General features: G+C 38.8%; 1 protein-coding gene across 2 annotated transcripts; it reads right to left on the minus strand.

Moving 5' to 3' along the window:
• Positions 1–446: 446 nt before the first annotated feature.
• Positions 447–17,114, minus strand: LOC111666710 (von Willebrand factor A domain-containing protein 7-like). Of its 2 annotated transcripts, none has more exons than XM_023422142.2 (18): positions 17,096–17,114; positions 10,490–10,682; positions 8,536–8,672; positions 8,256–8,400; positions 7,927–8,020; positions 7,242–7,370; positions 6,229–6,415; positions 5,951–6,120; positions 5,618–5,730; positions 5,381–5,497; positions 5,099–5,272; positions 4,838–4,970; positions 4,536–4,688; positions 4,201–4,293; positions 3,482–3,753; positions 2,107–2,240; positions 1,385–1,544; positions 447–1,194 (listed from the first exon to the last, which is right to left on the minus strand). In XM_023422142.2, the coding sequence occupies exons 2-18, from the start codon at positions 10,673–10,675 to the stop codon at positions 814–816; spliced, it is 2,778 nt and encodes a 925-aa protein (XP_023277910.1). In that variant the 5' UTR covers positions 10,676–10,682; positions 17,096–17,114; the 3' UTR covers positions 447–813. The 2 variants fall into 2 exon arrangements, with proteins under 2 accessions (XP_023277910.1, XP_023277909.1); XM_023422141.2 differs by lacking the exon at positions 17,096–17,114 and adding an exon at positions 11,567–11,608.
• Between the last annotated feature and the right edge of the window lie 3,556 nt (positions 17,115–20,670).

A 20,670-nucleotide genomic window follows, 5' to 3' on the forward strand; every position in this document is an offset into this window, starting at 1 on the left:
TTTTCTGAATTTCCTTGTGTTTTCTCTAATTGCACTTGTGTTTTCTTAAGTTGTAGTGCGTTAAGCTTTTAGGGCCACTGTAGTAAGTATTATTCCTGCAATCATTGCTTTTGCGACCACAAAACCCACCACAGCAGACCAACTGTTGCATGTACAACACACCCTGTGGACCCTGTGGTTGCCTTTGAGCATTGAGTAAAATTTCTATTTCGTGAAAATGTGAAATGTGTCCATAGATCATTTACTTTACATGTGTATTTTTACCTGATAAATGTGATTAAAAAGGGAGAATAATGTTGCTTCACTCTCAGATTATGCACTGATTTATTTTTCTCATGAGTAAAAGGTCCAAGAGTAACTGTGGGTATATAAACCATAGCCTTGCGCTGTGTTCTTCAGTTGGCAGTTACACCCAGAATATCAGTAAAGCCACCGAAGACGAAGACTCAAATTGCTCATTTCTTTTATTCTTTCAGAATAAAACATTTTCTTAAAATATATTCATCCTTGTCCTAAACAAGATCTCTGTTGCTAAAACTGAAATGTATTATAGACACATTATGTTCAAACATTACATACGTCTGAATGTTTTTCATTGTAAACATTCTAATTCAGGCAATTTAAGTATACATTCATCATCCATTGTTTAATCAGTGCTCACACTTTGCGCTAGCAGGATATCTGGGATTAAGATGACTGTCACCAATGTTTCAGTCCATCATGGTAGCAAATTGTTTTGAGTAATTTAAAATCATCAACAGTCCAATACCTGATGCAGCATACAGACATAAGACACAACCTAAACTAAGCCCTTCAAGGCCTGATTACAAAAGCAGACACCAGCAGGCACAACCACAGTGGCAATGACAGAGTTAAAGCAGGAGGGCCATCCGAACGAACAATTGATTGGTAGCATTTTCCCACATTGCCAACTTTATCTACAGCTATGAACTCCACAATCTGCGAGCAGCAGGAGGCGTTGTAGTTCGCCTGAACAACAGGAGCACTCAGAGAGGTGTATGAGAGGGATCCATTACCCTGTTGCAGGGAGATTCTCTCGATCCCAGTGCCGTTTCCATCAGTAAGGTTGGCCGAGAGCTCCCACTTGAAAGGTCCACACTGAGAAACATCTTGAGGGCAATCATCAGCCTGCACACTAACCACTTCACACAAAGGCTGAACAAAATCTGTTATCTGAAAAGAGAACAGAAAAAGGAAGGTGAGAAGTTTATGCATGCGTCACAGCAAATAGAAAATTGGATCTGTGGGATACTTCAATAACTTGACATGCATGTGTTCTTTGGCTATGTCCAAAAGCTTTTGTATTTATTTATTTCACTCTTTCCAACTATGTGTTGAGATGATCCAGGATGTGTCTCAATACCTTGGTGACAACAGACAATCTCAACACGACATAATTGGAGTCAACACCACTGGACGACTTGGCTTCCACAGTCAGAGTGACATCAGTGCCTGATGGTGTGCTGACAGGTGCCGTAATGGTCAACGTATCATTAGTATATTTTCCAGTTGTCAAGGTGAGGCTGTCAAGAGAAGACAGAAAAATACCTTTCTTGGTTACAGGAACTGTAGTTGTTTACAATCCACACACTTGATTTTGATTGAAATTTGAAGATGTACAGGGTGAGAGGTTTCTGTTGTAGGCAGCTTGAGGATAAGTAATCTGTTTGGGTGGAGTAATAACATGTGACCTACCTAACCTTAACTCCAAATCGTGGGTAGGGTTTCTACTACCTCAAGATAACAATGCATCTGACCACACCTCATTTTAAGCCCGACGTGCACATGGGCACTCACATGGGTGCAATTGCTATGCAATGTGGGCACTGGATGGGGAAATGACAACTGCGTTGGTCTGAAACTAGAAAAAACACTTGTGTGTTGTGGCAAAGTAACATCTGGGTGGAGTAACATGTGCAACCGATTGCATGATTGACCAACCAAAAGCTGGTCTGAAGTCAATGGTGCAGTATCTTTTCCACAACCTACCTTCTGTGAGAAGCATTTTCCCAAAATGTTGCCGTATCACTTCAGTGATTATAAGGACATTTAATAAAGGAGTTCTTTTTTGTTTCTTCTCCTCACCTGCTTGAGTGGGACATGGGGAAATTTCTGTCATTTCTGGCGCTGATGTGATACTGACCACCAGAGCCCTGGGTCATTACACTGAAGGGGAGCTTGAAGGCTTCTCCTGGCTCCACACTGCTGTCCACCGCAGCCTGGAGAGAAAATGGAAGAAAAGAACACGGGAAAAAAACTGGTGAAAAAGAGCAACGTCATTTATATACTTAAAAAAAGCATTTTTGAAACGTGTTAATATTTTTTCATGTGTAACTCTCAAATAAACTGGGTTTATATCAGTGGCTAGATATAGCAAGGTTCCCACGGATCCTGGAAAATCTGGAAATCCTGGAAAGTAGTTGGCCAGCTTTCCAGTCATTGAAAACACATGGAAAATGAAAGAAAAAGTGAAAACATTTCAACATTCTCCTGTTTTTGGGCAACGTTCTGGTCAGGATCATGTTGACGTTCAAATGGTAGCCTAGTTTATGGATGACAGTATTTTGAATGGGCTGCTATCGGTTTTGTTTGGCTATGCTGTGAATGTAACCTGAAGTCACATCACATGCTGCAGGTTGGATGATTTACAACTTAAGTAGCCGAAACTCTGAAGAATAAAAGGTCTTTATCCTTTAAATGTCACCATTGGTTACTAACTCTGGTATTTTTTATTAGGTTTATAGTTTAACGTGTTCCTCCCAATTGTTTGCATCACTTCAAACCCATTGCTGCATTGTTCAGGTAAAACAAACCAGGTGTGACAGTGGGTGTGACCTTGGTGAAGACTTCACTTTATATTACTAGTAAAGGGGCTAAGTGTGATAAACTGATGAGACCTAGCGGCAGTCTGCATATTTGAATGCCACATTTACTTATCTAAAGTTGAATCTAGATTTGTCAGTTGGCATATTGTAGGCTGCTATTTGTGTTATTGGTTTTCAGGACAGGCTTTTAAGTTATTGGTGTTCAGGCATCAATGGTTAATTGTATTCATTAAAAAAGTGAGTGAGGTTATGAATTAATAAGGATAATAGTAATGATAAAATGTATTTATGTGACAAGGCTCTTGCCTTTCATCATAAATATTTATTTCCTAATTTCCTAATTAATTAAGCATGTGAGAGATGATTTCATATATAAGTATATCCAAGTATAGACTGCATTTATTTTGAAACATACTTCGACAGATAGGAACATATTGGTGGATGGTGTGATTCCTGTCTGTCACATGAGGTAGATCATCACTGAAAATGTCCTGTGAAACGATCTGTAGAAAATAGTGGAAAACCTGTGCAGTAGGCCAATTCCTTTGCTACCCCCGTGGTTTCTGTTATTGATCATCAAACAGAGGCTGCATGAATGGGTAGACAGATTGTGAGGAGGACGTGAAGAGACTGACCTGGATGTTCACTTTGGAGACAGACATCTGGGTGGTAGACTGCCTCTGAAATTCAGAGTTTGACACTTTGTCTGTTCCTTTCAGAATGACCACAAACTCCCCCTCAGGGACCATGTCAACAGTCACCAGGATGTCTCCGCCACCCATGTCAGTCATTGTACCATTGCTCACAGCCTCAGGACCAGACACAGTTACTAGGCCAATGTTTCCAACACTCATTGATGACGGACCTTTCCTTCCCATTACTGAGAGCATCAAGGTGGCTGGCTGGCCTGGTTTCCAGAGGAGAGAAGGAAAGTAGGGAGAAGAATGAGAAGAAAATTCATTTTTATGGGTAAAAGTGGTTCATTGTTTCAAGAGTAAACCCTAGATCATTTTTAGCATGGGTGGCGGAAAGAAGCCTCGATTTTCACATCCTTTTCATGGGCTGAAATGTGTGATCGAAAGGTTGTCATAGGCAGCTGTCACTTTGGTGCACTAATTACTTTTCAACACTAGATGACGATGTTGTAGCCTAAGATAACATGCTCAGCAATTAACTACATACTGACTAATACATGTGTATATTTTATAGCCATCACATGTTAATTCATAGACAATACATTTGATATTATGGGTGTGAAACCATCAGAACATGCTGTATGATTGGAAAAAATGCCCGCAATGTACAAATATATTACTGTTGTGAAACAATGAAATGAATTTATTACGTATGTTACCTGCTTGTGGACGCCCACTGAGTACTGCAAAACCTGGGTGAGGTCCCTTGAAGCTTTCCACAAAGTTATAGATAAACGTAATGGTACTCTGGCCTGGAAACACAAGTACACACTTACAGTAAATACAGATACACACTAAGAACTCAGTGAACCTAACAACTGTGATAGAAGGAGCATCAGTCTTCAAACTGCATGGACTGAAAGCAGAGGGAATACATATGCTACTGATAAGAAACACTTTGATCAGGAGATCAATCTGTGGGCAAGAAGAAACAATTTCAACAGCGTGTCTGAACAGGAAGTGCAAGTGTAATTACAAATATAGAGTATCTTACCTGTGACTTTGAGTGTGTATGGTTGGTTGGACTTAATGTTGATCTGCCATCTTCCTGTCTGCTTCTCAGCGTTGAGACGAATTCTTCTCAGGTTGCCCACTGTCTGAACGGTCCCCAGTTTACCACTGGCCTCAGTGTTGCTCTGACTCACACCTGAAAATGTTTACCATGTATTATTCACCATGAATACTTAGTCCAAGTCTATCATGACAATGTTCTCAGCGAAACAGATGGACATCCAACAAGTCTTATACACATGACTTACAACTGGTGGAAACATTGCATTGAGACTGGCGAGCTACCTGCAGGGTTGGTCAGTGTGAAAGTAATGGATGTTCCTGTGATGTAGATGGTGATGTTTTGAAGAGATTCATCCAGTACGAAGGGGAAAGTCTCCTGCTTCCCAGGGTTCCTTGCTCGCTGAAGAACTGTAACCTAAAGCAGTACGGAGAGCAAGAGGAGAAAACTGAATGATTTTGATTCTTCAAACTGGTCCAACCACTAAAGGCCTGCTACATGCTTTAGATTGTACAGGATGAACCAGGTGAGCTGCAGCGTCCTACCAGAGCTGAAGTAGAGGTGTCAAGGATGACGTCTGTTGCCTGAGGCAGCTGTCTCTTGGACACCTGGATTGCCTGGCCACCAGAGGCTACAGCCAGATCTTTGTAGTCTTCAAAGGAACCAGCACCAAGGGAACGGCGACGCCTCCTACTGGCCGTGGTCATGAAGAATGACACCTGTGGAGATTAGTTCATGTGGAGATTACACCCCCAGCTTTTAAAATTAAAATTCACATAAATAGACTGAGTAAACATTTGTCATCATTGGTGTTGGTCAGTATTTACCGTTGACTTTGTGCTCCTGATGAGAGCAACAATCGTGTCCTTGAGGGCGATGTCTTTGGCTGTGGCATCAGTGAAAACAAAGATGTGGGAGGAGGCTGGGGCACCAGTGAGAGCCAGCTGGAGAAACAAAACCTGGTCAGTTCCCACATTACCATGGTCTTTCAGGGAACCATAAAAATATCCAATCAACAACCATGCTAGTTACAATATGATATGATAATATATTAGCTTTAGTACCTGAAGTCCTGACAGACACAGCTCAGGGATATCTCCCCCTCCCTGTGCTTTGAGTTTAGAGATTTCTTTTTTCATCTTATCGGGGTCTGTTGTCCTGATCATCGGTCCAAAACCTACATAAAAAACCAAAAACTTTTTTTCACTTTTAATCCTACAGAAACCCCGTGGCTGTATGCAGATTTATCTATTTTAATAGAGATTATTTACTAAAATATAACTAGTATTACAACTTTAGAATCAAGCATTACATGTATAACATGCTATGGCATGGTTAGGGCTCTAACACTACTAATGGTTTCCTAAACATGATCAGAAGGGTAGAAGGGTTCATACTGGGGTCATTGAAGGGCACCAGGATGTACTCAGAGGGCTCATCCTGTGTTCCTTTTTTGCTGTCAATTATTTCGTAAACAACCTCCCTGGCTTCATCAATGTCATCAGACATACTGCCAGTGGTGTCAATAACAAAGCACACGACCGATGAGCGGGCAATCCCCATCATTCTGTGAGAAAGAAAGACAGAATGTTTATTTTTATCCTATAGTACAATTTTCAATATGCTTTCTTTCATTAATGCACAAGTAGATATTTTTCATATCTGACCGTCATACCTCAGAAAGTCATTGTCCCCAGCAGCTAACCGGATGTCTTCCAGTAGCTGGAGACTTGCAGCGGTGGCTGCATTCACAGCAGCATTGTGGAAGGCCACGTTGTCAGAGCGACGCTCATCTTTGTTGATGCCACCACGAGGAACTGTTGTGCTAGTCAGGTCAGCTGCACCTCCATGGCTACATTTACCTGGCACAGGACAGAAGGGACAGGTCAAACTGGTTGTTGGTCCAAAATGATATCTAATGCTTTTATGGGTAGATTGAACTTCCTGGTACAATTTAATTTTGTTTGTCTTGTACTCTAGGTCAGACAAACATGATTTTGAACACCTGGTTAATGAGTGGTGCATGTTAATTTTAATGCTTTATTACAGCCCATTAAATACTGGGGCAACTTGGATGTCTGAGTAGAGGTGATGTATGTTATTTATTGGTTAACCGTTATAGATAATCTATACGGTGTGAAAGGATTAGTTTGACATTTTGGAAAATACACAAACTGTACAATAAATATGAAGCTACAGACAGCAGTCAGTTACCTTGGATTAGTATAAAGGCTGGAAACAGGGAAACAGCTCCAAAATAAATCATAAATACGATGATGATCTCAGGAAGTGATTTTAAGAAGTGACTGCTACATATTAAAAGCCCACATACGAGTGGAATTGATCTAAATGAATTACTTAATTCTAAATGTACATATCAGCATTCTAACAACATAAAATCTTATTTGTCTAACCTTCTTTAAATCGCAGTATGTCATTTACCTTATGGTTTTGTAATAATCTCATAAAAATGTTGACATGCTGGGGAAGTTAATGTCCTCCTTGAGGTCAGTTAAAACTGTTTGTATTCAACGTGATGGATTTTGAGGCTGCATCTGCACATGCTGTCATGGTAACTGTTGTCAGTGACTACAGGTTTCTCACTTTCCCTTTGTTTTCCTTATGATTCTGAATTAATATGGGGTTATGTATCTGAATGTGGTTTGGAGATATATCTATCACTGATACCTTTAGGCTTGGTGGAAGAGTAGATTCCCATGTAGCCTGATGTGAGCTTCTTCTCATTCAGGATGTTGGGGAGAATGGAATTGGGGCATGTTCCACTGGCACAGTCCCTGCAGGTGGCAGTGTTGACATCTACGCAGGCAAAGTGTGAACAAGAGACAGGATAAACAATACATTTGACTCCAGACCATTGCTTCACTTCATAACTTGACAGCTGCTGTTTTTGAGTACATCTTAAGATAATCCACAAAAACCTGTGTGGTTGGTTGTGCTTTATTTTTCAATAACATGATTTGGAGTGAATTATTCCACATATACTACAGTCTCTTGTCAACAGTGAAATATGTGTAATGTTAACCTTGAAATAATTTTTATGACTAAAATGATTAGAAAGTCAGGTAACAACGTAGTAGTTCCAGCCAGTAATTTAGTTTAATTGTTATTAACTAATAGCAGTGGTTTGAAAATAATACACACCTACCAGCCAATCAGAATGGAGCAGTCTCCATGGCCATGGCATGAAGACAAAACAATGCACTCTGCTCTTTGGTCTATACATATTCCCAGATGTTTTACCAAACTACAATGAATGGATATTATCTACTTTATGACATTATACTCAACCCACAGAAATATAAACATAGTCCTCCAGTGGAGATGACAAATACACTAATGCTCATACACACACCTGCCAGGTTTTCCAGTGGCCGATCTGGGCGAATGAGGTTGATGTATGGCTCTGTGTTTCCCAGCTCCACCCAGTTACTGTGGCTGTAGAAGTCCTGACAACACATGGAAACACACACATCCACTCTTTTATACATACACATTTCATATTCAGTATTTGTACACACAGTTAAGTAAATGTTTAAATCTTTTTTTCTGTTTTGTTTCTATTTTCACTTATTCTGCTTCCTTTAGCCTTCATCATTCTGTCTTCCAGTCTGTGCCTGATGGTTATTCCACTTTCTTTCTCATTTTTCATCTAAACTTCTCTATGCCTAGTTGCTGTCTCACCTGTAGTGTATGAAGAACTCTGCCCAGTGTTTCTCTGGCAGCTTGGAAGTTGTCCTTGCGAATGTTAGCTTTAATGGCCACCATTCCCTCTGTGATTAGGCCACGTCCCTGCAGGAATGCCTCTGAGTTGAAGTGGTGTGGATCACTGAAACAATTTTTCACAAGTAGTAACTTGGTAAGTGTATGGGTAAAAATCATAAATCCTTGAATCTTTGCAACACACTCTGTCCCATTATTGTACTGCCTTTTAATGACTGATTTGTTTCAATCTTTCTCCCACCTGTTGACAAAGTCACGGTCTACCAGTCCATTCTGGTTGTAGATTTCTTGAAGAGCAGAGTGAAACTTGGCACCTGACACTTGTCCTTTTGCTGTGGGTCCAAGACAGGCCTGAACCAACTCCTCAGGAGAGGAACCCTGGAGACAGAAGAGACTGTTTACCTTAACAATGGAGCCAATTGGGAAATGTTTTTAAAAATGAGCCTATGGAACCTTTCACTGCTGCTGTACAAAGGATCCTCCACTGCTTTCCTTAGATGAGAAGATTGATACTGCTCTTATACGTCCGTCTGCTAAATACGAAGACACCACCAGCTATCCTGGCTCTATCCACTGATAACAAAATCCTCATGTTAAGCTAAGCTAAGCTAAGTAAGCTGCTGGTTGAAGGTGTTGAAGAAAGCAAAAAGAACAGAACTTTCAGCTCTCTCCACCAGCCCAACGAATCCCTATCACTGCTTTACTGATTCAGGAGTGAAGATGGTTTAACTATGTACTTTCACTTTGTTTTCTTCTTCTTAATATCATCATATATCCAAGTCATGTAGTAAGTCAAGTGTTACCTTATGTGTTACATATACTCATATATTCATGAACTTGTATACTTAAGTCATACGTATTTAGCAAGTTATACTCATTGTGATCCATATGTACTCATTTTCATGTTTTGAGATTTTATGTTTCACATTCATATTTGTCAGTATTACTTCTCATTATTCATTACATGAATTTCTTATTACTTAGCCTATTTTACATTCTACATTACTTATAGTTTTACGTTTTATTTTTCTACATTGTCATGTTTTACTTTGAATATTAGGCCTTCTGTAACTTAAAATTGAAATTCAAAGAGGAAGTGTATTTTGCTCAGGGACTCCTGTAAGAGCAGGAAGGAACTGTCCATAAGTCTCAGTAGCAAACTCTTACCACGGTGATTTGTGCAGATTGTACTTTTCCTTATAGTAGTGCCTGTAGCCTGTGCACACCATATTTCTTCCTTATAACAGCAACCATAATTTTGTCCATGTAGGTACATGTTTGTGAACAACAGGATGAATTAGTTCCTCAAATTACCATAAGGCAGGAAAATCTAAAGCGTTGTTCTTTTTCACTTTCCTGACGACTCTGTACCTTTTTGTTTTCTTCATTTTTTAGATTAGGGTTTAGTCACTCTGTACCACACAGAGACTGCTTTTTGTCCTTAAATAAAGGCGTAAACTTTTTTGAGAGAAAACATCACACACCAACTCAGCTTGGTCCTCCGCACCTCTTCAGGGTAAGCCTCTTCCACATGATGGTTTGAGGTTAACTCTTCTTATGGTCTAAAATAGTTTCTTCTTTGAGGTTCCTTTAGGAAAAGGAACTGTATGCAAGGAACTGTTAGACTTAATTTATGATAGGGTGACTAACTATCAGGCTGTCCCCATCAGTGAGGCCACTCCCTGGTGTATCTAGAAAGGGGGTAGAAGAGGAAAGTGCCAACCTCAGGGTCAGGCAAGATTGGGAAGGTTAACCCCATATAGGTTTAGCTCCAGCACAACTGACACTTAAAAGAGACTATCAACCTTTGGGATTGGGCCCACTGCATCATCAAGAACTGATGCTCTCAGCATGGAAAGAGACCCTGAGAGCTCTGCCACCCTGGAAAAAGAGTCTCATTTAGGACAGTGAAGGTCTCAAAAAGGGGGCATCTCTCTGGGTGACACTTCAAAGCCAAGAAAGGCAATAAGCAAATTTCCAAAATGTAGAAGTATTCCTTTCAAAATGTGGCATGAACAAACCACGGAGTGAACCTTTATGTGTATTTATGTGTCTGATCTGACACTCAGGATGAATCCAAACACACAATGAATTAAAATGTGGGTGAATGAGTGTGTATTTCTAAGTGTGCATGTTTCTGCATGTTGTATGACTAGGTTTGTGCTGTCTTGTATATTTATTAGTTTCCAACCTACCGTGGGATTGAACTCATGACCTGCTGCCTCAGCCACTGCCCGACATGTCTCTTTCACTTTATCCAATAGGGCTGTTCCAGTAATGCTGACATGAGTGGACACCCCACCCCCAATAGGGACAAAGGCCACGGTGTGTCCTGCCATCAGGGCCCAGCCCAGCAGTGCTATTCCCAACACTGAAGTCATGATTAATCTACAGGGGAAAAAAAGACTCATTATCAGTTATCAGGTTGGTTAACTGACAAATACTTGGAAAATGACTGTTAATGAATTTGGTTCAATTGACCCATGTTCTGACTTGTCAAATGTTGTATACAAGTAAACAGACAAGAAACAGAGAGTTTAAATCCTGTGACAGTTTGTTTTAGGGGAAATATGAACATTTTTTATGATCAGCCACAATATAAAATATGGAAATGAAAAGGTGAGAGATAACTAATTCATTACATCCCACTTGTGCTGATTTTGAGAAGGTTTGTCTGTAGCATCCTTTCAAATATCCTCTTGCTATTCACAGAAAAGCACATTTTCTTTTCTAAGCCAAGACAGAACCTGACAGTGGGTCCATAGGTCAAGACACATTTACATTTAGCACACAACAGAAGAATGTGTCACGCCCAACCAAATGTATTATTGAGCTTTTTGCTTTGTCCTTTTCACAGTTTTCTCAATAAACCTGATTATGTAACTAGTGAACTAAAAGCCATCTGGACAATGGGTTCCAACTCTTACAAAGCAGCATTTGTAACAAAGTGCTGAGTTTCATCAAATAAAACTGCAACAAACATTAAAATAAGGTGTTGACTGCAGTTCAAAGGAAAACTTCATTTGTAATATTTGTTGTTGTATATCATATATATTAAATGTCTATTTTTTACATGTATAAGTGTATCAATATATTGACATTTTATGTTTGATTCCCTTTCTTTTTTATATCAATTCCTAAAAGCCTAGAAAAATATTAAATATTTTCTTTTTTTTTTTAGAAGAAATGCTTAAAATAATAATATGTAGGCAATGTAAGCCCTTAATTAAATAATTAAATTAACAAAATCAAAGACTGAAATACAATCATACCTTGATGTTTCTCAACTGTGATGACTTCAGGGACTTAAAGAAGTGTAACATGCAGCCCTCAACAGCTGAATATATACAGTACCAGTTCTTTGTATATACTGATGGGTGGAGACTTGAACAAAAGGTCTGAGTGTGTGTGTGTGTGTGTTTGTGTTTGTGTGTGTGTGTGTGTGTGCATGCTTCCTCTTCATGTCACTATCAGTCACACTCAGCTGTAATCAGATTCGCAGTAAAAAGTCAATCATAAACAGCTAGATATCATTATCCTGAACCCCTTCAGTGTGGCGTAAATATCGTCATAACTGAAGTCACACCTTAAGGAACACACTGTGCAATGCTACACCTACTGTAGATTTGTGTTATATTAGTTTATCCAAGGGGTGACTACACTTTAAAAAGGTTTTTAATACAGAAACCAGTTCCAGCAAAGGTGGGTCAAGTTAAAGATTATTATTATATTATAATAATGACTCCAACAGCATCATGTAGTAATACATTATATATTCACTTCCTTTATATATAATTTTTGTTTAATTATTTGTTAACTATGTAAACATGCTGGATATTAAATTTACATGTGATATATTTCCCTATTAGATGCCAGGGAGCTGGGATGGATTATAGTCTTAACTGTTCTGAGGTCAGAGTTTGACATTGTCTCAATACTGTTTTGTCCTTATCTTCATTTCCCCAGTCTTTCATTTAAGTATTTATTGGCATATAACTTACATATAACATTTATACATATAATTCAAACTTATGTGTGTACTTTAAAAATAAATTACTTTCCCTTTAAGCCACAGTATCTTAATTCTAGCTCATTACAGATAGTAAACACAAAATGTGGAAATGGTAAATGGGTAGAGTGTTTTATTGCAGTCGACGACAGCCTGGTACCTGACCTTAAAAATCCTTTCACATGCACAGTAACCAGAACCCCAGCTGAACCTCATCCCATCTCCTCCCAGATCTGCAGGTCCAAAGAGCACCAGGGGGAGGAAAGAAAGTGCAGTGCACATTTTGACACTTGGGGGCAGTGCATTAAACTGTAAATACATTGTCACTATATAAAGTTGCTATAGTACCCAGACCAACATTAGCATTCATTTTAAGTTGAGGTCTCTACCAACGTTCTTTAGCTTTTAAATTCTCCACTATGTAACTATAACTTAATCTGTCAGTTGTTTGGTGCTGAGCAGATAGTGTTCAGCTGCCTTCTGCGGGGAATGAGGTTGATGAGAGAAGCATATTGTAAAGTTTAGGGCTGAACAACCAAAACAATGAGCTGAAAGTTGCTAAAATGCTCCATATAACTGAGGTGAACTGTGGACTTGGGTGATAAATCTCTGTCGGTTCATCTCGAGTCATATTTCTCACATAAACATAGTCATTTTTTCAGTTGTTCCTCAAAATCTGTTGATAAGTGCAGCGTTAACCACAATCATAAACTGCATAGGTGGGTCATGTTAGGTTGACACCCATGTACCAAGAATCTGCCAGCCTAAAGTGAAGCGCTTGTTACTTTGAAGCAGAGCTTTTAGTCAGAGGAATGAATTTTATTTTATTTTCTGAAAGTGTGATAAACGATACGCTGTGTTGATCACAGGAGAACAAACAATCACAGTCAACTCCTGCGCTGTCAGTCCTGTTGTGCTGCTGCATGTTTCAGCAGCTCAGTTTGAACTTGGCAGTGGCCTAACGATGGCTTCGTTAGATAAAGATGAGGCAGAAGATGCTTCAAGTCCATGTTTAAAGTTTTTTTAATTAAATAAAGATTCCTTTTTTTTTAAATGTATGCTATGTTTAACACGACCAAAATTCATCATTACCTACAGAAATTTGCTGTCCAACTTTAGAAAACATGTCAAGGTATTAAATGTTTGTTTATTTCCAGATAAACTGCTTGAAGTTGGCTGTCTATGAGTTTTTATTCTATATGTTCAATACAACAATGTGTTGACGTAAACAAAATGTAATTTTGAATACTTATGTAGGCTATTTTTAAAATCAGCTGTGTACTTTGTCCACCCCTGCTAAAATGACAGACATCAGGTCGCTTAACTGAAAACCCATGTACTGTGTTGATTCAATAGAAGAGTATTTGTATAATTGTTTCATATTGAGTAGTGTTCACCAGCAGATGGTGGCAGAGACACGTGAAGTGTCATGGGAACTGGTTCATACAAGTCCGGCCTTGGCAGAAAGATGTAGGGTAGATAAAGGCATTTCACACGTTCCTTATTTCAGTCTGCATCTTTTTTTTCTTTTTGGCTGTTCTTCTCTGTTTTTCACTGACACTTTGCTCTGCCTCTAGTCTATACCTGTCTGAGTTGGATGTTTCCTTCTCCTCGCTGAGTGCAACCTTACATCTAGGTGAGTGAATTAATTCAGTTTAAAGCATCCTGATGACTGACTGTGGTTGTGATCACATCTGTAACTATCTCTGAACATCAGTGCTTGTTATCTCATGTTATGAATATTTTGTTGTTGCAGGCCTAAATTTTCCATGCTTCACTAATACTCATACAAGTGTGATTTTTCTATTATATTTAAATGACAATTCAGTTTTCTTATTCAAACATGGTGATATTGGACCCAATCATACAGTCATACATTAGATACTTTCAAAAAGTGCTGGCAGGGTTAGTCCCTCTTTGGTTTTTAATGTAGAAAGAATGGCTTCTGATAGAGATATTGCCTCTTATCAGCTCCTATCATGCTATACCAATAATAAACTAGCAACTGCATCTAAATGTCAAAACCACCCAAACAGCAGAGCAGCTAAAACTGAGTTGAACACAGTTTGAGATAAAGAGCCAACTGACATTTTAATATGAATTCCTACATTAAGTTCACGTCTATGAATGTAAACATGTACAGCTGGTCAGGCACTAAAGTCCGCCCACAACATTCACAATGCAACATTTTTTAAGCAAAAATATATGGGGATTAACTACAATATATGCAATTTAGAATATATATATATATAAATATTTAGAATATTGACAACATAAGATGTTGAAAATGATAGAGCCAGAGGAAGCGGCGTCAACTGTGAGAAACAGTTTGCACAGATAAGAGACAAGGGAAGAATGTAAGCTTTAAAGGGGTTTAATGCACTGCTACAGTACTTATAGCTGACAGATGTTAGCTATAGAATTAATGTAGAATCGCATGTCAATGATTTTCTATTGACCATCATGTACAATAATATACACTTGTGCATACACACACACCAAAGAAGAAGAATATTTATTTGTTATAAACAAAAAAAGTTCTATTCTGTATAAGAGATAGAGAATAACTCAGTACATTTACTTGAGTAGTGAACAGTTGAACACCTTAATTATTTCCATTTTCTGATACTTTATCCTTCCATATTTTTATATTTCATAAAAATATCTCTTGCTTTTTACTCCACTACATTTATTCCACAGCTGCAGTTATTTGCTACTTTGACAACCTTTCCACCCTTTTTGGCTTGTGGCTCCTTAACTAAAGAAGTGTGTTGGGTAGGTCCCCTTCTCATCTTTCAGTTGTCTATGAATTGTTATCAGTTCCAATGTCTCTGATGGTTTCTTCTAAATATTTGGCTACAAGATGTTAAAGTATCCAAGAATTTTGTGTTTTCTTATTTATTACCCACTCAGCTTGTGACCTTTTGGAGGGGCCAAATCCCTAGGTTGAGAACATCTGGACCAAGCAACTGCTGAGGTGGGAAATTAACGTTACATGACTTAAGAGTTAACTTAGACTTGAGATGGTTGACTTGAATGGACTTGAGATTTTTTTCATGATATATTTGCATTCAGGGTTGTCATAGTGGGGGGAAAAGTGGGACTGAGTACCCAGGGCCACAATGGGGGGAGGGCCCTGAAAAAGCCTGGAATAAAAAGTTGTTGTTTTTTGTTTGCAATTTTTTTATTCGTCGTAAGTAACTTTAAATTGGCTGAATAAAACGTTTGTGTGACTGAACTTTGTATACAAAAAAACATAGTGGAGGCTTACAAAAGGTACAAAATGGTTTAGTCCACTCCAGCAGGCGGATTCCCCAAAACAGTAGCGCAGCTAATTGCAAGTCATCATCTCCTAATGTTACTGAGGATGTGAAACAAGGTGAGCTCAAATAGTGACATATCACAGATTATTATTACTTGATTAAATGTGGTATGAACAGTTCATTAGTGACTAGCCTAATAACCACTACAGATCCATGTGAACAATTGTTTCCCCAATTATTTGTAAAAAATTATTTTAAAGATGCCTGAGATACATGGATCAAGAGAGGAAGGGCGCCCACAGAGACCGCTTTTGTATAGGGCCCAGAGTTTTGTGCTACACCCCTGTTTGCATTTTTCTACATATTGAGAACTTACTTTTTGTTTTAGAAACACGATTGGATGATTTCTGGTGCAAAGCCCACAAACCTGGCAACCTACTAGGACACTGTAGACCAAAACACACAAGGCAGCTATTATGGGGAGGGGCTAAGTCCAAGAATTACTAAAATTTGGGTTGTTGGAGGAAAGAGAGGAGAGCACAATGCAAGTTCATATATCAAGTTAAAATATCAGTAAGATGTATAAGGTTTAAGCAGCTGCAACAGTTTTTTGTTTGACTTGCAGCAGGGATTCGACTTGACTTGCTTGATTCTGGCCACAGTAACTTGGGACTTGCTTGTGACTTGCACATGTGTGACTTACTCCCACCTCTGCCTTATGTATATGAAGTAAGTTGATTTACATGCTTTAATGTATGAAAAGACATTAGTTTTCTTCTGCTGTACATTTTATACTGTCTCTGTTTAACGTTCTGTCTGAAACACTCTTTTAGTGCTCAGGGTAGGGAGTCTCCACCACTTCACCTCCTGCTGGTTTACAATGCTGCTAAATCTGAATGAATTTAACGTTAGTGGGCATAGTTACTGAAAAATGAACCCAGCAGTTAAACTGTGGATAATTTATGTGAGCTAACGAGGTACAGCATGTCAACACTGACATAAGTTTAAGCATTTATATCTTTGCTATGCTGCTTTCATGATCAGGTCGCGATCAGTTCACGGTAACGCGTTTAACATCTACAATAACAATGCAGACTGACTGAGGCTGAGTCGGCCGCATCAAGAGTGAATAATAAACAAATGATGAATAATAATAAACAAAAGAACTTACAAAATTGGTGAAAACTCAAAAATCCAAAATGTAGGCGAACAGGAAGCCAAAGCACAAAGTAACCCAGGGGAACTTGAACAGAAGCAGAGGCACGAGGAAACACAAGCACGGGGTCAGCATCCCCCAGCATCCCTAGGGCTTAAGAGTCTTAAGAGTGTCTGTTTTCGGGTCTAAATTATCAAAGCAGTAACAGAACATTCGAGCCAACATGGACTTCAACCCCCTCCGCCAAACCTTTTGACTCTCAAGGTGCAGTAAATGGACAACATGACCAAGCACTTCGCGAAATTACACATTAAGAATCCTCACCACCAGTGATTCTCAACTCAGTGAACAAATGGACCAATTAGTCACCCACCTCTCTGTCTCGCCAACTGTGGGCACAACATCAGCCTCGGTCGAAGCCCCTTTAGCTTCTTCAGTGCAAGCCACTTCAGCCGTGCTTCCCCATGACTCCGACCACTGTACGCTACTCCAGAGATGTGGGGGCTTGCGAGTGGTTTCTTTTCCAGTATTCCCTAGTTTTCCAAAAAACAACCAACAATTCAGATCAATTCAGAGTAATTATGGAGTTGTTGATGGATCCAGCAGTTGAATTTAGGATTTTGGCAACAGAGTGTGGGTGGTGAGTTTGTGTCATATTAGCATGTGTTTGTATGTGCTTTGATAAAAATCTGCAATAAAATCACATAAAATTCAAGCTATATAATGCTTTTGTAAGTAAAATTCGATTTTGTTCTTACTATACACATTTCCAAAGCCAATCACGCACTTATAAAGTTGTTTATAACATGATAACAAAATGAAAAATCAATCAAACACGGACGTTTTTGATCGATTTTTTTCGCTTTTTGATTCTGGAATAAAAAAAACTTTTTTTCTGTGTTTGGTTTTGACACAAGTAGCAGATTTGTATTTGTTTTTGTTTTTTTGTTTTTTTGTTTTTAAATTCCAAATGAATTATGGATTATCTGATGATACCCAAACCAGGACTGATATTCATACAATACCAGTCAGTATAAAAATGTATCAGAATTATCCTCAGAAAAGGTTTCAATGGTGTTTTGAGTGTGAATGTATTCTGCAACAAAAAATGTAGTATAAATACAAGGTGCTTTTTTGTCAAAGACATTAACATGACTGAAGAAATTTAATTCGGAGACACAGAGAAATAAAGTCAAATTTAAATTTGTGGAGTATTCTGCAAAGACGTTCAGGGGAAAAATACTTTAATTTCGTTAGATTTTCTTAGAACAAATTTTTTGACAGGATATGATAGTTTTAATTCATTTATGGCTTAGGAGTTAAACTCATGATCCACACTGAGTTTACCATTTGATGGTAATAATGCATCATGACGTTGTTTGCAAACTTCCATAAAACATGAAGAAAAAGAACAGTTTTTTCAGTATTTTGTTTGCTGAGTGGAGGAACACTGATCAACAGGGCGAGTTTGAAAGGTCTGGAAGAATTGCAACAACTGTTGTGAATGTAGAAATCATGGCAGAAAATTTATAACATGATTGGGATTATAGTGTAATGGACTGGCAACAGGTCCACTATCAGAAAAGGAGGAAAAAGGCTAACTCTGAAAGAGTCACTGGTTCAAGTGAGGATTCTGATGACATACTTAAATGGTTCAAATCTGAGACAAGTCCTCCAGCAGTAGACCTACAATTAATGTAGCATCAAGTGTGCAAGAGTTTCAAAAGTACGTTGATGAACTAAATGTTTTACCTGATGCAATTAATGTTGAAGAAACCTACTAAAACCACACTTAGACTTTATAATACCAGAAGATACTTCAGTGAGATGTGACAGAAACAAGGTGGGGTGTGTGCAGTATTCAGTAAGGAAGCCTGGTATTCAAGAAACTTGTCCATATAAATACCAAGTTATTGAAATTTGTACTTTTGGTATAACTTTGGTTAACTTTTATAATCCATGCCAGTCACTAAATATAGGAAAAGATTTGTTCCACAAGATCTGGAGTGAGGAAAACTTCCTAGTTGATGAGAAAGTGCTCTGATACTTTCCTACCTCCCAACACTGAGTAACAGACAGTTAGTTGGTCTTAGTTCTCCAGTAAGCCCAAAACAATTTAAAGTTCTGTTACCTGTCATCATAGACAATGACTAACATCACTTGCAATGTTAAAATTTGGAAGTGGAATGAGACAAGTTTTAAAATTCATTCCATGTAAGATGTGTATAAAAGTGGAACGCCTTACCCGAAAGCATAAACCAGAGTTCAACAGCCCTGAGATCTGGTCTGGAGAGCAGTGGTTATATATATGAAGAAGTCATAGGCTACACTGAGGCAGCTTTGGCAGGAGACCTTTATAAATAAAACTGATATAATCAGGAGTTAAATTGGACCGGAGTCCAACTTGCACTCTGCCTGAGCTGAGCTCTGTCTCCTTCAATATTACATCGTCATATCACACTTGTATTTTTTTAATCTCCCTGTAAACGTAATAGCATGGTTCTTGCTGGGTATAATTCTCTCGAATACAAAGAGATATTTGAGGCAGGTCTACACCCAAACCCAAACTGGTAACAAGCTGTCACGACCAGGCTTAGACGCAGGACGCAGATGCAGGGTATCAGAGTCTTTATTGGGAAATTCAGGTTCTTAACCACTCCACTCCAGAGAAATAAACGCAGGCTATGAATATTACCTCTGACGCGCTTCTTAAAGAAGAAGTGTGGTTTAACAAATTACCAAAATAATAATCGCTCCAATAAGGGAGGAAAAGACGACATAAAACGTTAACAGAAAATCACTCTCACTACAGAGGAAAAAAATAAGTAACAAAAAGCTGAAATAGAAACAACAAAAACTCTCTTGAAAACTGGAGGCACTATTATATGAAAAGGTAAGTAAATAATAATCACTCCACACGGAGGAAACAAAAGGCTATGCAAGCATTAACTATGGAGACTAAACTAAGATATAAAACTTACAACAAAAAATCTCTCTCTTGGAGGAAACCGACAAAATCTGTGACAATGACTATGGTCCAAACTGTGAAAAAGGCTGGGGTGAACGCACATGAACGAAGACGAACACACTGGCACAAGACAAAGGGAGACGCAGACTATTTGAACAGATGAGGGAAATGGGGAACAGGTGGACACAATCGGGAATCAGGGAAGACAATCAGACCGGTGACACGTGAGGAAGGGCAAGTGACCTGAAACGAGAGGAGAGTTACTTTTTCAAAATAAAACAGGAAATGACAAGACAAAACATGGAGACAGGACAAAAACCCAACTTGACCTCACCGCGGTGTGACACAAGCTTTATAGTGCTGCGGGATGATGTATTTTTGTAGGCAAAGCTGAAAGTTCACATCAGTCTGGTTCCCTTGACAAATAGTCAATGGGAATTTTCCATTAGCTTTTGGATTACTGCAGAAAATAAACTCTGTGACAAACAAAAGGTTTCGATACTCACATGTTTTGTCCACCTTGATAATTTTCACAAATGAAAATCACTTTTGTGATTTTTGAAGCCAAAATACAATCACCAGAATTAAAAAAAAGTCACAACTGGGGGGTTTACTTATGTATTTTATGAAATAGAATTAAACAGAACACAGAACAAAAGAAATTTGAACATTTGAACTCCATTCCCCCTAATCCTCCACATTCACCCCTGGGTATGACCTCCCCCCAGGAACCTCACAACCAGTTAATGTTGGTCACTGTGTGACACGTGATTCAAGGTGTCACCAGGCTAATGAAACCCAACAGTGCCCCGTTGTTCCTTCTCTTCTCTCTGCTCTTCAACCTCTCCAGGAGTAACAAGGCTTTTTGTCCTCTGCAGGCTTGCTCACAGCAGAATGCTCCACTTCACTCTTCCCTAACAGCAGCAGTGAACAAGTTCAATTCAGTGCTAGCAGCTATGACACAAAGTTAGCTGATTTTA

The sequence above is a fragment of the Seriola lalandi genome, unplaced genomic scaffold (assembly GCF_002814215.2).
Source record: "Seriola lalandi dorsalis isolate HSWRI2012SDOR001 ecotype SW California unplaced genomic scaffold, Sedor1 jcf7180002054678, whole genome shotgun sequence".
NCBI classification, from domain to species: domain Eukaryota; kingdom Metazoa; phylum Chordata; class Actinopteri; order Carangiformes; family Carangidae; genus Seriola; species Seriola lalandi.